Source organism: Lichtheimia ornata (assembly GCF_029851405.1).
Source record: "Lichtheimia ornata isolate CBS 291.66 chromosome Unknown scaffold00097, whole genome shotgun sequence".
Classification (NCBI taxonomy): Eukaryota; Fungi; Mucoromycota; class Mucoromycetes; order Mucorales; family Lichtheimiaceae; genus Lichtheimia; species Lichtheimia ornata.
Window position 1 is genome coordinate 16,707 of NW_026695417.1, and position 14,834 is coordinate 31,540.

The 14,834-nt window shown below is 43.5% G+C and overlaps 6 protein-coding genes across 6 annotated transcripts; 4 read left to right on the forward strand and 2 right to left on the reverse strand.

The window, feature by feature from the left end:
- Positions 1-114: 114 nt before the first annotated feature.
- On the reverse strand, positions 115-1,840 carry O0I10_011669 (uncharacterized protein; the record flags this gene model as incomplete). Its single annotated transcript, XM_058491633.1, has 6 exons — positions 115-483; positions 541-603; positions 669-1,319; positions 1,380-1,442; positions 1,506-1,736; positions 1,796-1,840. 6 exons carry the CDS (start codon positions 1,838-1,840, stop codon positions 115-117), a joined length of 1,422 nt encoding a protein of 473 aa, XP_058337576.1.
- Positions 1,841-2,388: 548 nt separating this feature from the next.
- On the forward strand, positions 2,389-7,382 carry O0I10_011670 (uncharacterized protein; the record flags this gene model as incomplete). The annotated part of the gene is made up of 27 exons (XM_058491634.1): positions 2,389-2,574; positions 2,723-2,924; positions 2,999-3,203; positions 3,278-3,489; positions 3,549-3,661; positions 3,725-3,820; positions 3,876-4,012; positions 4,076-4,154; positions 4,228-4,376; positions 4,434-4,472; positions 4,535-4,655; positions 4,724-4,819; positions 4,877-5,134; positions 5,203-5,308; positions 5,371-5,487; positions 5,545-5,631; positions 5,695-5,803; positions 5,856-5,913; positions 5,983-6,007; positions 6,066-6,121; positions 6,192-6,344; positions 6,400-6,435; positions 6,497-6,574; positions 6,631-6,781; positions 6,841-6,943; positions 7,002-7,184; positions 7,241-7,382. 27 exons carry the CDS (start codon positions 2,389-2,391, stop codon positions 7,380-7,382), a joined length of 3,297 nt encoding a protein of 1,098 aa, XP_058337577.1.
- A 103-nt stretch (positions 7,383-7,485) lies between these two features.
- O0I10_011671 (60S ribosomal protein L15) lies at positions 7,486-8,164 on the reverse strand (the record flags this gene model as incomplete). Its single annotated transcript, XM_058491635.1, has 2 exons — positions 7,486-8,093; positions 8,158-8,164. The coding sequence occupies 2 exons, from the start codon at positions 8,162-8,164 to the stop codon at positions 7,486-7,488; spliced, it is 615 nt and encodes a 204-aa protein (XP_058337578.1).
- Positions 8,165-10,166: 2,002 nt separating this feature from the next.
- O0I10_011672 (uncharacterized protein) lies at positions 10,167-11,331 on the forward strand (the record flags this gene model as incomplete). The annotated part of the gene is made up of 6 exons (XM_058491636.1): positions 10,167-10,387; positions 10,444-10,587; positions 10,649-10,764; positions 10,833-10,905; positions 10,963-11,081; positions 11,141-11,331. The coding sequence occupies 6 exons, from the start codon at positions 10,167-10,169 to the stop codon at positions 11,329-11,331; spliced, it is 864 nt and encodes a 287-aa protein (XP_058337579.1).
- Positions 11,332-11,744: 413 nt separating this feature from the next.
- On the forward strand, positions 11,745-12,961 carry O0I10_011673 (uncharacterized protein; the record flags this gene model as incomplete). The annotated part of the gene is made up of 3 exons (XM_058491637.1): positions 11,745-12,206; positions 12,295-12,460; positions 12,519-12,961. The coding sequence occupies 3 exons, from the start codon at positions 11,745-11,747 to the stop codon at positions 12,959-12,961; spliced, it is 1,071 nt and encodes a 356-aa protein (XP_058337580.1).
- A 176-nt stretch (positions 12,962-13,137) lies between these two features.
- O0I10_011674 (uncharacterized protein) lies at positions 13,138-14,685 on the forward strand (the record flags this gene model as incomplete). The annotated part of the gene is made up of 3 exons (XM_058491638.1): positions 13,138-13,355; positions 13,419-14,548; positions 14,618-14,685. The coding sequence occupies 3 exons, from the start codon at positions 13,138-13,140 to the stop codon at positions 14,683-14,685; spliced, it is 1,416 nt and encodes a 471-aa protein (XP_058337581.1).
- Positions 14,686-14,834: the final 149 nt, after the last annotated feature.

Genomic DNA, 14,834 nt, shown 5'->3' on the forward strand with positions numbered 1-14,834 from the left:
AATAAGAACGACTAAGTTTAATAGACTACGAATTAGGTTGGTAAGAGAGAAGTGGAGAAGATTACAATGAGTAAATAAGGAGGAGGGGAGGATAAAGAAATAGAGATGATAAGATTAAGCACCACGCACCATGTGAGTATGAGTGTGAGCTCGTCCAGGTAAAGCACCACCAGCACCACCAATGGCACCTGCCCCGCTGACGCCTGACAAATGACTTGTATTGTCGAATCCGTCATCCAAGGACGATGTACAAGTGGCCAACTTTTGTAATGCAGGTGGCTGTTCCCCCTTCTTGGCACGTCGCATAGCAATACTGAGAGCATTCAGCCATGATTCGAGTTCACCTTCGCTACTTGCACAGACAACGTAGCTACGTTTGTGGATGATAATTTTGAAACAGAATCGCTTGTTTTTGCTGATGGGTTCGATTTCGAGAGCGTCAATGATGTGTGTTAATGGGATGATGCGATGGGGTGCATATTCCTATTTCGTTCACAATGAATACAATTGGTCATTGAGGATTGGGTAGATGCATCATACCTTGTCATCTTCGTAATAGGAAAGTGTATCGGTCCGTAACACAAACCATCGCTTACGCCAACCCTAATAACCGATGAATTATCTCATTAGTGCCAAGACTCAACATTGTAAGGATTGCTGCTGCTTACTTTGTTCCTGCCCAACTTGAGTAAATATCCTTCCATAAGCACTCGATTCCTTGTCTCCTCGTGATGGACATTAGTCATCTCATCCCTCCAACCGTATTCTTCATCATCTTCAGAGCTTGCCAAGCCTTCTGTGGCGAAGCTATGCGCTTGGTGATCGGAAATGGGAGAAAGTGGATAAGTACGGCTTGGTGAGTAGGCTGATAAGTCGTGATGGTGATAATTGATTGCTTTGGGAATATCAACAGGTGCTACATGTGGAGGAGGTTGTTGTTTAGATAAGCGTCTGGTGGTGGTGGTAGTAGTAGTAGAGGTGGGTAATGATGATGATAGTGGTGGATGTGGTAGTGGTGGAGGATGATCGATTGATGATGATGCTGTATTGCCTTGTGAGGATCGACGACGTTGGTGTGAGAATGGTTGGTCCACAAGGGAACTTGTGGCATCGTCATTATCGGGATCCAAGGCCATGTGTTCCATTTTTGTCCTCTCGAGTGTCGTGATCCAGTCATCCATTTCTTGCTGCGTGTCAGCTTGGAGATAAAACATTCGCTTGGGTGTGCTGATAGCGAACATGTATTTGTATTTGTTGTTGGTGACATGGACGACGCTGTGAATCTCTTGTAGATCAATGATACGCAATAATTTGTATTCCTAATGAGGGGTTGATGGGATTGTCAGGTGATGTTTTTTCAACACTGCCAAAACTTTTACCTTGCTGTCCTTGTACATGGCAAGCTTCGTTGTCCTCAACACAAACCATCGTCGTTTCCATGTCTACAAGAACACCAAAATTAATAAACTTCAAAAGGATGTAAACAGCCATTTGAGTTAATTTACTCTTCTCTTCTCGCCCTTCTTGAGCAAATATCCAGATTTCACGGCCTTTTCAGTTTGAAGTAGCTCCAATGCTTGTCCAGATATCGGTAACGCTGGAGGATCATCCTCGTCAGAGAAATATTGATTGGGGTGTTGCTGGTAGTCAAAGTCGTCTTCTTCGTCTTCGCTTAGAGCGATGCGGGTCACTTTTCCTTGTGAATGGCTCTCAGATGGTCCCGATCGTGAAATGGACTGCATTACAGCCAATGTGTGAGTACAATTAGGCAAGGCTATGAGTAAAAGACACGTACAGGGTTTCGAAGTATTGATACTGGCTCTTGTTTTTGTAGTGCCATTGTGAGCTGAATAACATAAATATACAAAAGAAGGTTTTTGTGGGTAGGTGAATTGCTCCTTTTATACTGGATGTGGATCTGGGCTTCAAACGAATGGGCTCACGCATTATCGCAACTCATGCTTGGCTCTGTCTTGCTTTTACAAGGAGAAACAAGAAGGAATCCCCTCGCTTTTTCCTTTTATGTAAGTTGATAACTCTCTTAACATTTGATTGTTCATATTGCTCATGCCATCGTCTTCCTTCTTGTTCATTCTAGTCACCTCTATTGCCTAAGCAGCAGCATGCTGTGCCGACGATAATGGTTCATCCGCTTTTGTTCATTGGTAACACCATCCAAAGGATCTGCATCAGCAACTACAAACCCCGCCCGAAACCGCGGAACATGATTGTGGGGCACTCACTGAAAATGGATACAAGCATTTGCATGGTTTGTTGTGCTATCCTGAACGCGTGACATGTGTGAGCTCATGCATATCTTTCTTTTTCGTGGGAAGCATTTCTCTCTTTTTTCCTTCTCTTTCACATACACAACAACAGCAACAACTTATGGAAGGTCCTCCTATTGATCACACACCGCGTGTTCCTCGCGATATCACCAAAGCACGCATCGACAATTTCATGCTCAAGGGGAGCATCTTTTATGAAATGGGTATCCATTATGGTCTATGGACGCATCGTCATAGTGGTCCTCCTCATGTCACGCTCAGCGTTTATAGCGTTCCAGACCTAAAGGTAAACCACCTACTACTTGACCTCGCCAATGATTACAATAACGGTCTAACATTTTGATTGGTATAGCGTATTCCTTTCAAGGCATGCACAAACAAAACTTGGATGGCGTATTTACGTGTTTACTAACATTTTTTCCTAATCGCAACAGGACGCCGTGACGCAAACTTTTGAAAAGGTTGGTCAACATGATCGCAAGTATGGTCCAAGTTGGGCGACGCATTGGTTCAAGGTGCACGTTGTTATCCCTCAATCTCTGGATGGCCAAAAAGTCGTATTCCAATGGGACATGGGCTGCGAAGGATTGATATGGTCAATGGATGGCGAGCCTCTTCAAAGCTTAACGGGTGGATGTTAGTATTCCAATCTCATCAACAACAACGTAGCATTGATTACCTACTAATATCTCTCTCTTTATCGCTCTTAGCGGATCAACAACGACATGAATACATTCTCACGGATCATGCCAAGGATGGTGACAAGTTTACCTTTTACATCGAAGCCGCGTGTAATGGCATGTTTGGTGTTGGTGATGCTGCTATGGTTCCCGATCCAAATCGCTACTTTTCAATCAAGACGGCTGACCTTGTTGTGCCCAATGCACCAGTGCAGGATTTGTATCATGACCTTGAGTACGTTGTACAATACATGCACAATGCAAACCTATTAATTCAGCGGTCATCTTCCCCTTTTTTCTTCCATCCAGGATTATCCGTGGTATTGCATATGACACCAACCCTGATACAGCAAGAGCTCGTGAAGCATTGTGGACTGTCAACAAAGTTATCAACTTGTTCAAGCTTGATGATCCAAAATCGATCCAGCAATGTAAATCCGTTACATCTCAGTTTCTTTCAATCAAGAATGGCTCGCCAAAAGGTCAACATCAGATATCAGCTATTGGCAACTGTCACATCGGTAAGTGGGTCTTTTATATTCTCAAGGGGAGTAGCAATCTATTTACATTCACATCAAAGACACGGCATGGTTATGGCCCTATGACGAGACCAAACGCAAGATTGCGAGATCGTGGGTGACTCAAGTGGATCTCATGGACCGATATCCCGAATACATCTTTACCGGATCACAGGTATGAGGTTGCGCAAATACCAATCCAGTTGCAAAAGGACATTGATGCTTATTGGTATGCAAGACTCAACAATACGAATGGCTGCGTGAATTATACCCAACCGTGTTTGATCGAATCAAGGAGAAGGAGAAAGCAGGACAATGGGAGATTATTGGAGGGGTAAGGATTATAGCTTCGAGATTCGTGTAGTGTCCCTGACTTATTTTTATCTTAGAGCTGGGTCGAACATGGCAAGTATACTTTGAATAGCAAAAAGGAGATCATCAATCTTCAGCGATGGATGGTATTAATTCTGTTTTTAGACACAAACATGCCTTGTGGAGAATCGCTTTGCCGACAAATGCTGCTTGGGTATGTTTATACATATGGACTTCAACGATTGGATTAACATGGTTCATAATGGTCTATGTATAGGCAACGTTTCTTTGACAAGCACTTTGGTAAACGAACCAAGATTTTTTGGTTGCCCGATTCGTTTGGTTATTCTTCCCAGGTAAGAAATGGGGGATGTAGTAGTAGGGGGGATAGAAGAAATTTCATTTCATCATCTGACTACGTATCCATAGCTACCGCAAGTCCTCAAGCTTTCCGGTTGCGATTATTTCTTCACCCAAAAGCTGTCCTGGAACAACATCAACAAATTCCCCCTCACAACCTTTTATTGGGTCGGCATTGACGGCACGAGAATCTTGGCTCACTTAACACCAGCCGACACGTGAGTTTTACTGAATCCGCCTATGTCACATGATGCTCACGGCTTCTATACTACTAGATACAATGCTACCGTCACCGTTGCAGAATTGAACAAATGGTATGCTTCACGCCATTACTGGTATCATGAGGGGTATTTATCTGATTGCTGCCTATGCATAGTGCAACAAAACATCATGACCTGGAGTATTCCAACGAGAGCTTGCTTTGTTTTGGACATGGCGATGGTGGTGGAGGACCTACTCCTGAAATGCTGGAACGATTAAGACGTGTGAACGACGTCGTAAGTATCGGTTTACATGCTGTGATATGTGGATCTCTTGTACGCTAATAAGAATGAGTGAATTACAGGATGGATTACCTATTTGCAAGCCAAGTAGTGCGCTTCAATTTTTTGAAAGGATTGCTACCAATGATCGTGGCCTTCAAGAATACAATGGAGAATTGGTAGGATATAGTATCAAGGTTTAATGCTTATATCACTGCTCACCATTTTTATCGTAGTACCTGGAATTTCATCGTGGCACGTATACCAGCCAGGCATTGGTCAAACAAGGCAATCGCAAATCCGAGTTTTTGGTGCGAGATGTTGAGATTTTGGGTGTCATGGCAACATTACTCGCCAAGTCCTTGGGCAAAACTTCAAGCTATAACTACCCCGTGGATGACTTAGACCATATTTGGAAGTTGTTATGCTTGAATCAATTTCATGATTGCTTACCAGGATCAGCTATTGGGTTGGCGTACAAAGACGTCCATAAGGTATGTATAAAGTACACAGCCAACGTGTCCTCGCAAATGATTAATGGTTGCGTTGTTGTTTTAATTAGCATCATCGTGAGATCATTTCGGATGCGTTATCCCTTCGACATAAGGCACAAACAGCAATCATGCAACTGCAAAGCGAGAAGACGATCGAGTCCCATGATCATGAAGGTACACACAATTGATCTATGAGAAATCCATGTACCCTACCTGGTATTAATGCTATGTTGTAGGCATGGTGGTCTTCAATACGCTTCCTTGGACACGTGCAGAGGTGGTCACTGTTCCTGCAAAGGGAACATCGTGGATTGGGCAGCAATGGACAGCAAATGGACATGAATACGTTATTGGTATGTGTATACGTCATTCATGGTAAAGCTATATGGCTTACATGGAGCTTGATGTAGTGCGTGATGTACCTGGTTTGGGTGCAGCTGGGTATGTAGCACACTCGCAAGATTTCATTGCTACGGCAAACGACAATGGTGCTAAAGGTAAAAAAAGGCTTGTCCCAGGGTTTGGGTATATGATTAACTTTATTCATACGTACGACATAGCATACCAAACCGAGGATGGCACTTTCGTGCTAGAGAATGTGAATCTTAAAGCGACGTTCAATGGTGAAGGTCAACTTGTACAGCTTGTTGACAAGAAGACGCCTGCAAGGTAAGCACATCCCCTAAGCTTTATTAACAATGACATCTAATCCCAATGACAGAAAACCACTTGTGCCAGAGAAGCGTGTCGGAAACTTACTTCAGCTGTATGAGGACGTGGTACGTAAATTTCATCATGTTTATCCAAAGCATCGATTGATATACTCACCTGGTCATTTTTGCTCATAGCCAATCTACTGGGACGCTTGGGATGGTATGGTGAACATGTCACTTTTTTATGCTATGGAAATAATACTCACATTTTCCAACAGTTGAGATCTACCATTTGCAAAAATGGAAAGCTGTCAAAGGAAGTGGAAATCTCAAGGTGAGTAGCTCGGCACATCTTGGCAAAAAGGCTCTCATTCCAATACTCGTTTGCTTGAATGCTATCGTAGGTGGTCTCCAAAGGCCCTATCAAGGCTGAGCTGCAGTTTTCACAAAGGATTTCTGACAAGAGTTCGATTGAGCAAACAATCAGCATCACTTGCATCGGAGAGCGTATTGAATTTAACAGCCATGTTACTTGGCACGAGAGTCATCAATTCCTGGTAATCTTTCCTCCCATCTTTATGCTATAAGCCAGCCGCTGACAACGATACACAGAAAGTAGAATTCCCTTGGGATCTCGTGAGCGATCACGTGAGTCATTGTTCGGATCCAAACAATGAACATACATATTGACATTATTAATTTTCACTAGGCCACTTATGAGATTGCATATGGTGCATTGAGAAGACCCACCCACTACAACAGCACAATCGATTCCGCCAAGTTCGAAGTAATTGACAATGATCTTTTATATGTGACCTCATTCTAAGATAACGTTGTATATAGGTTTGTGGACACAAATTTGCCGATTTATCAGAATCCAATTATGGTGTTGCTCTGCTTAACAATTGCAAGTATGGCTATGCTACACATGGGAACACCCAACGGCTTTCATTGTTGCGATCACCCAAAGGACCAGATGAGAACGCGGATATGGGTTTGTTTTAAAGGCATATACGAGTCATCAGCATACGCTGACAAATGTTGGTATGATAGGTGAGCACAAGTTCAAGTATGCCATTTACCCCCACAAGCATCATTTCAATGGGTCGAATGTTGTGCGTGAAGCTATCGAGTTCAACGTCCCTCTTTCTTTCCGGTAATATGAATCATTGGATAGAGAAGCATACGAAATGGCTGATATTGTGGACATGTAGCTATGCGAAAGACGATGAGCTCAAGGGTGGATCTATGCTGGATTCCCTATTCAAAGTGGATCCTCCAAGCCAAGTGATTCTGGATACGATCAAAACAGCTGAAGATGATCATGGTAAAGGTGATACATTGATCCTGCGTCTCTATGAAGCATATGGTGGGCAAGCTTGTGTCAAGTTGACAAGGTAAGAATGCCTCATTTTGTGATTCTAGCATAGGATATTGATGTCTTCTCGCATAGTTGTTTGAATATCAAGCATCTCACAATCACCAACGTATTGGAAGATGATCTCAACGAGGAAATTAAGCCCAATGCCGATAATAGCTACACATTGTGTCTCCACCCATTCCAAATCCTCAATCTCAAAGTATCCATTGCCTAAACACTTTCCATTGTGTATCCATCCAATAAAGCAGTACGAATATTAAAGACCAAACGACAAGCACAAAAAAAGGCTTGATAGCTTTTTAATAGCAAAGACGCATTTAACGGTAGCGACGGAGGGAAAGAGTGTTGCGTCTCTTCCAGTTGGAGTAACGGCCAGCACCCTTGGTCTTGGTGTACAAGTGACCCTTGCCCTTACCACGGCTCTTCTTGCCAATGGAGGTAAGACCACGAGCCTCACGGCGCTTGTGAACAGGGTTGACGATCCAGTTGATACGGGCATCGCGACGAATAGCCTTGTGGGAGGGGTCAACAAGGATAACTTCAAAGTACTTGTAAGTAGCATCTTGGTTGATCCAGTAAGAGTTCAAGACACGAAGGTTGGCACACTTGCGACCAACACGTTCTTCGGCAGTGGAACGAAGGGAACGTTGGTACTTGAGTTGGCTAACACCCTCATTGACAGGCTTGCCATAGGTAGCACCCTTGGGAACAGGTCTCTTGCGGCCACCACGACGAACACGGATACGGTAGATAACATAGCCTTGCTTGGCCTTGTAACCGAGACGACGAGCCTTGTCAGGACGAGAAGGACGGGAAGCACGATGGCACACGTTCAATTGACGGTATTCCCAGCAGCGAACACGCAACAAGAAACGGAAGACATCAGATTGCTTCTTGCGGTAGAGCTCCTCAAGATACTTGTAAGCTATAGAACACAATCGTCGTTAGCATACTAGTTCCACTCTATATTTTGAAGTCTAAATACATACCACCCATGGCAAATAAAAACCCTGCATTCCACAAATTGAAAAGGAAAAGGAAAAAAGAGAGTCGTTAGCAAGAGTGTTGGTGAATGGTACATTGGAACAAGTGGAGAGAGAAGTCGAAAGTCAACATTCGAATCGAAGGACTGAAATGGGCACTGCCTGATGAAGTCAAGTGGGCTCGTGGAAGGTTGAAACGATGAATTCATCCATCCTTCTTTGTATCATCCATCCATCATTGTATGCATCCATCGTAATCTCGAGCGAACTGGCTATCGTCTTCATCCACATTGTGTACATTAACCTACCTAATTGAGGACAGGGAAAAAGAGGGAGTCTTCAGATCACCTACCTGCACCTCTTGAGTGAGTCCAAGCGGGAGCGGAAATTCAATATAAGCGATTGTTGTCATGGCGATAGCTATCACCATTCCCCAGGATACGCCATTTCATTAATAAACCAACGAAATTGTTACAGTGCTGAAAGCACTTCTACCCCCCAAAAAAAAAGACACAATGCTACAAGTCGTGTTTAATATAGAGAGAGTATCATGATGATGGTAACATGCAAGGAATGTGTAAAGCAACTTTATTATTCTTCATCCTCCTCCTCATCTTCATCCTCCTCCTCTTCCTCCTCCTCACTTTCGATCCACATTACATCGGTGGTCCAGTCAAGTGCTTTTGGCTTCTTCTTCTTCTTCTTGTCTTTGCTGATGTTCTTCATGCCATCCACATTGTCACGAAGACTTGCCTTCTTTAGCTCCTTGAGTGCTTCACCAAATCCTGTTTTAACATAAATTCGACCATGAGTAAGACCACTTTCTATCTACTCTCTTTCTGAATACCTTGATCAATATCATGTTATCCAAAACTTTCTGGATTCCGTTTTTGTGAATCTCTTTGAGGCATTTTGGATATTGAAATCTTGCCACCTCGGTCAAGATGTAGATGCCCTTGTCCGTCATTTTTAATATCCCCACGTGGCAAGTCGCGCTCATGATTTGGATCATCGGCGGGAAGCCTTCAAACCACCACGATGCAGGCTGTAGCCGAGTATACCGCCTAATCCAGCTTTGCCCATGGATCTTTGGAGGTAGCTATATCGAAAGGGATGTGAGTATGTTCTTCATCAAGCAAGATGGTTAGGTTTTACCTTAAGAAACGAGCCAAATATCACAATGACAACAATGTCAATGAAAGTACGATAACAATGAGACACTAAAGATCATTGTGGATATTAGTAAATCGGTCGCTTACAAAGAGTGCTATCCACCATGACACTTACCAAGGGCTTTTGAAGGTGTCGGCAATCAGAAGAGTGGTATGGCGGAAGAAAGAGAAGAGGTACTAGGAGCAAAATGGGCGACAACATCCTTGTTTATTATATCTGCATGGTGGGCGTGGGTATTTCTGTGACCACACAAAGGAGGCGAAAGAGTGATAAAATGAATGATGAAGTGATAGGTTGGTGGGGCACCTTTACAAAGAAGGTCCTGAGTCCTTGATGTTCATGCATAAAAATAGGGAATCACTAGGATGCGACATCCAACAAGAGGCGCGACGTGCAAAAAGTGAGACTTACGCACGAGTGTCGTGCCTCTTATGATGTATGTCGCGCCTTTATAAGACCTTTCAAGATGAGTGGCGTCAATGACATCATTGATTCTCTTTTATTTTGATTACAAGATATTTTTTCTCGTCAACCTAAAACCATTCATGTATAAACCGCCTTATAGTTGTAGTCCTAAAGCATGCATGTTGTTGTATTGTAACATGGCATTAAATCATCCTCCTCACACACTCCAAGGACATTGATTCAAAAACCCCGTTTGAAAGGACACTATCTAAGTATCGTACCATTCACATTGACTATTTGATACCCTTTCAGCTTTGTGCATGATATGCATTCGTTGATAGATGGATGGGCTTTATTGAATGAGACACCGCTACTACGCTGATAATTGCCTGATAGAACCTAATTAGTCCGCCTTACTTTCTTTCGTCTTCAATGATATGAAAAGAACCAGATTCGACCGCACTGTTGATGACAGCCATAGCAACAATGACTCGACTCCCGAGGATACGCCATCGCTATTGACTTCACGATCCACACCATCCTTACCAGCACTCGTAAATTATGCATTGCTTGCAACGTTATCGAAGCGACCCCAGTCAATGACCATGCATCGTGGCTCTAGTCAACAAGCGTCGTCACCAATTCCTGAACGTAGCGTGCAAGTAGGGTCTGGCATTGCTTCTTGAGTAGTAACTAACGCCGTGGGTACATTAGGCCTTTGGTTCGACGCAACTCCTTTAGCAGCTTTCTCACTAAAAAGTATGGACATACAAAGTCAACGCGACCTCCAGTGCCAGTCAAGATTATGGAGTTCAATCCACCTACTCGCAAAGGACATCGGCCTCGGTCGTATTCAGAGTGAGTTTTAAGGGTAAAACATGTTAAATCTGGCAAGAGTGACTTATGGAGGATTATGCAGAGTACCAGCTATACCGCCACCTGTGGAACGTGCCCCACCTGTTGCCATGACAAACAAGACGCCGATCTACGAATACTATGGTTTCGTCATGTATCTCGTGTCATTTGTTGGATTAGGTATCTATCAAGGGAACATGATTCGTCATTATGCGTTTGCTTACATGGTGGTGTGTGCGTGTACCCAGGCATTTACTTGATTTGGGCGTATGTACCTGACGAGATTCTTCACAGCTTGGGGATTACTTATTATCCTAAACGGTAAGGATTGTCGATGTTGTTATCCTTTACATGGGATGTTGATATATACTTCTATAGGTATTGGGCTTTGGCGGTTCCAATCTGGTTGATGACATTGGTGTGGTTTATCTTCATTTCGTTTATGAGCATCAATCTTATGAACACGGCACCATTTGACTCGTTCCATTGCATCACAGGTCAGTTGAACATCAAAAAGGAAATTTGATTGATGGGTTGTCTAATATCGATCAATCAGATGAACATGCCAACGTCATGACAGAAGACTATCAAGAGAGACCAGATGACTGGACACCCGAGTTGCATGATATACCCATCAGCGTGGTCAATGCGTTCTTATACCAACAGCAACCAACGGGATACAAAAATGAGGATATGGATAGTTTAGATGAGCATCTTACATTGCGTCGGAAGACAAAACGTGATTAAATAGACAACTTGTCTCTATCAATGAATGTTTGCTATATGATGATTGACACAACAAAGCATGTTAACGTGCCTTTTTACATTTAAGCTTTGCATCTTAGTCAAGCTGATCTAGTCGCATGTCGTTATTACATCTTTGTTTACCTTACTTGGTATACTTCACTTTTGGAATGTCCTCTGCAAGTGGATATAAATGGATAGGCATCATGTGAGTTGGGCCCATGTTGATGGGGGAACAAAGCAACATTGGGATATCCCGGAAAAAATATGTGCATGGGAGATAGGGAAAGGATAGATAAGAAATTATCCCCCACTGCCTCGATTCGTGAACATGTCATCGTAGCATGTATATAAAAGGCGAGAGAAAAAGCAACGCCGTAACGGAATCAACATCTCTCTTTTCCTTTTCGCTTATCATGGCTGTAGTGTCAAACGCCCCACTCTTATCAAAGTATCTTAATCTCGATCAAAAAGGTTCAGTGCAAGTTGAATATGTTTGGATCGATGGTTTCAATCAATTACGAAGCAAAACAAAAACCGTGAACAAGATCCCTACCTCTGCTGCCGATTTACCCGAATGGAATTTTGATGGCTCTTCTACAGGTCAAGCTGAAGGCCATGATTCGGATGTTTTAATCAAGCCGGTAGCTATGTTCAATGACCCATTCCGTGGTGGTGACAACAAGTTTGTCCTTTGCGAAACCTTTAATCCTGATGGTACCCCTCATAAAACAAACCATCGCCACGCATGTAACAAGATCATGCAAGCTCACGCCGACTCACATCCATGGTTTGGTATTGAGCAAGAGTACATGTTCATTGATCCTCAGATCCAAAAGCCTTATGGATGGCCCCAACATGGTTATCCAGAGCCACAGGTAAGCACATCAACATGTACAGCATGACGCATTGTATATGTATACATATTCCTCGGGGTATTTATTAACACTCATTGTCTATGAATAGGGCAAGTATTACTGTGGCGTGGGTGCAGGCAAAATCTTTGGTCGTGATATTGTGGAAGCACACTATCGTGCATGTTTATATGCTGGTATCAATATCTCTGGTGTCAATGCAGAAGTTGCCCCTGGTCAATTTGAATTCCAAGTTGGGCCATGTGAAGGGATCGAAGGTGAGGAAAAACAGTAGAAGGATCAAAAAAATCTTGCTGACATCAGCTAATACTGTAGGCGGTGATCATTTATGGGCCGCACGTTATCTCTTGGATCGCGTGAGTGAAGACTTTGGTGTTGCAGTGACGATTCATCCTAAGCCTGTTCAGGGTGATTGGAATGGTGCAGGCTGCCACACCAACTTTTCTACCAAAGAAATGCGAGAAGAAGGGGGTATTAAAGCTATTGAAAAGGCTATTGGCAAGATGGCTAAACGTCACCTTGAGCATATTGCTGTTTACGGCGAGGACAATGACCAGCGCTTAACAGGACGACATGAAACAGGGCACATTGGTACATTCAACTATGGTGTGGCTAACCGTGGTGCATCTATCCGTATCCCACGTCATGTTGGCAAAGAGGGCAAGGGTTATCTTGAAGACCGCCGACCAGCATCTAACATTGATCCTTATCGTGTCACTGGTATCATTGTTGAGACGACATTCCTCCCCGACAACTAAAGAAATGAAGATAATGTAGCCATACAATAGCTGCTTGTAAATTACAGAGAGAATAATGTGATCAATGTAGATACAATATTAGTCTAATGAATCGTGCAGTAAGATTTACCAATTTAAAGCAGCGGTCGGGTTCTAGGTGCATGTCTTTCACCTCCTTTTCCTTTTCTTCTTGAATCATGTTACGCACAAGCCGTTATGTTTATTTCATAGGCGTTGTTGTGCTCTTTACTTTAATCTTTTATCTCGTTCCAAGGTTGCAGCAACCATCACCAAGCCAACAGCAAAAAGGATCTGTACAGCAACAACACCCACCACCAGCAACGCCACAAAACTATGGCCAACAATACAACGACGGGCAGGCACCCACTCGTTATTTCTCTTGGCTTCCTCATGGGTACGCAATGACTGAATGAACTAGTGAAAAAGTAATCTAATGGACGCAATGGAACATATATAGAGAGTTTGCCGAGCAGCATGAAGCCTTCCGGAATGCGATTCGGATAGCCTATGAGACAAAGCGTATCATGGTAGCACCCAAGTTACGTCTTGGTCACCCGTATCCATGGCAGCCGTTCGAGCAATTGAAACAACGATACGAAGCCCAAGACAAGAGAGTACTTCGAGAACTATGTCGTAGTGGTAGAGAGGATTGGCGCACGCAGCTTGAGCCTTGTGATACACTTGATGAATGGATGGAAATTAGCTGGTCATCACTTTTCAACTTGCGAGCACTGGAAGAGGAATTTGGAGTACGTGTGATGGAATGGCCTAATCCAGCGATACCCGTTGATCAAGGCGTTGTGGTGGATCCCATGAGTTATGCAGCCAATGGAAGTAGCATTGAGCATGGTGCCATCGTTATGCAACCTGCAGAGCCATTGACGAGTCCTCTCAAGAAGTATCTCAGCTCGGATGACCTCATTGCTCTTGATGCTCCGTTTATCCAATTTGGCGCCCTTTCTTCAGCAGCCCGATATAAAACTCGCCACAGCAAAGGGCAGTCCGCTTTGAGGCGCGCGCTCAACAGCCGATTGTTTGTGACACCCGATCAGCTGCGCCCACTTTCATATGCTGCTGATCAAATCTCTCAAGCATTGGGTGGTCGATCTCGTTACAGTGCATTGCATCTTAATCTTCGACAACAATTGGAACGAAGCGAACATTCTCCTCAAAAGGTGATGGAGGCTTCTGTCATGGAAATCTTTGGTGACATTCCAATCAATCAAGCTGTTTCAGCCGCTATGCTTGTCCAACCATCACGCCTCGCTGATATGGTCAACCAAACAGGCTCACCCGAATTACTCGATGCATGTGTCGAATATAGAAACACAATCGACAAGCGTTACCCTATTTATTATCTTGTCAACGATGTGACGAATGATCCAAAGACACAACTCGATCTTTTTGGTCCATTGTATCGGGCATTCCCTTGTGTATTCTCGAAGCAAGATCTCATGCAATGGGGACGCTTGAATAAGGATTGGGCAGCTGAGATTAAAGAAGAAGAAGCAGGAGGAGACCCCAAGGATACAACAAAGTATGAGGATGTGCTGGCACCCATCTTGGACATTTTAGTGGCTTCAAGAGGTAAGCAAGGAGTGTAATAACATCATCGTGACATGTTGCTGATATATATCCCTTTCCCCTTTGCAATAGCATACTCGTTCTTTGAGATACCACAGACAGGATTAACGCGATTCATGGCATGGCAGCCCAAACAGTAATAATAAAAAGGAATTTCTTACATCATTATTGCGATAAAAGAATGGAAGGGTATCGAAGAGTGCGTGAAACAATATGCACTGTGTTTCACAAATGGGGGGCAGTTTGCATGAATCAATAAACAAGGGTCCATAGTATGGCATTTTCTTTC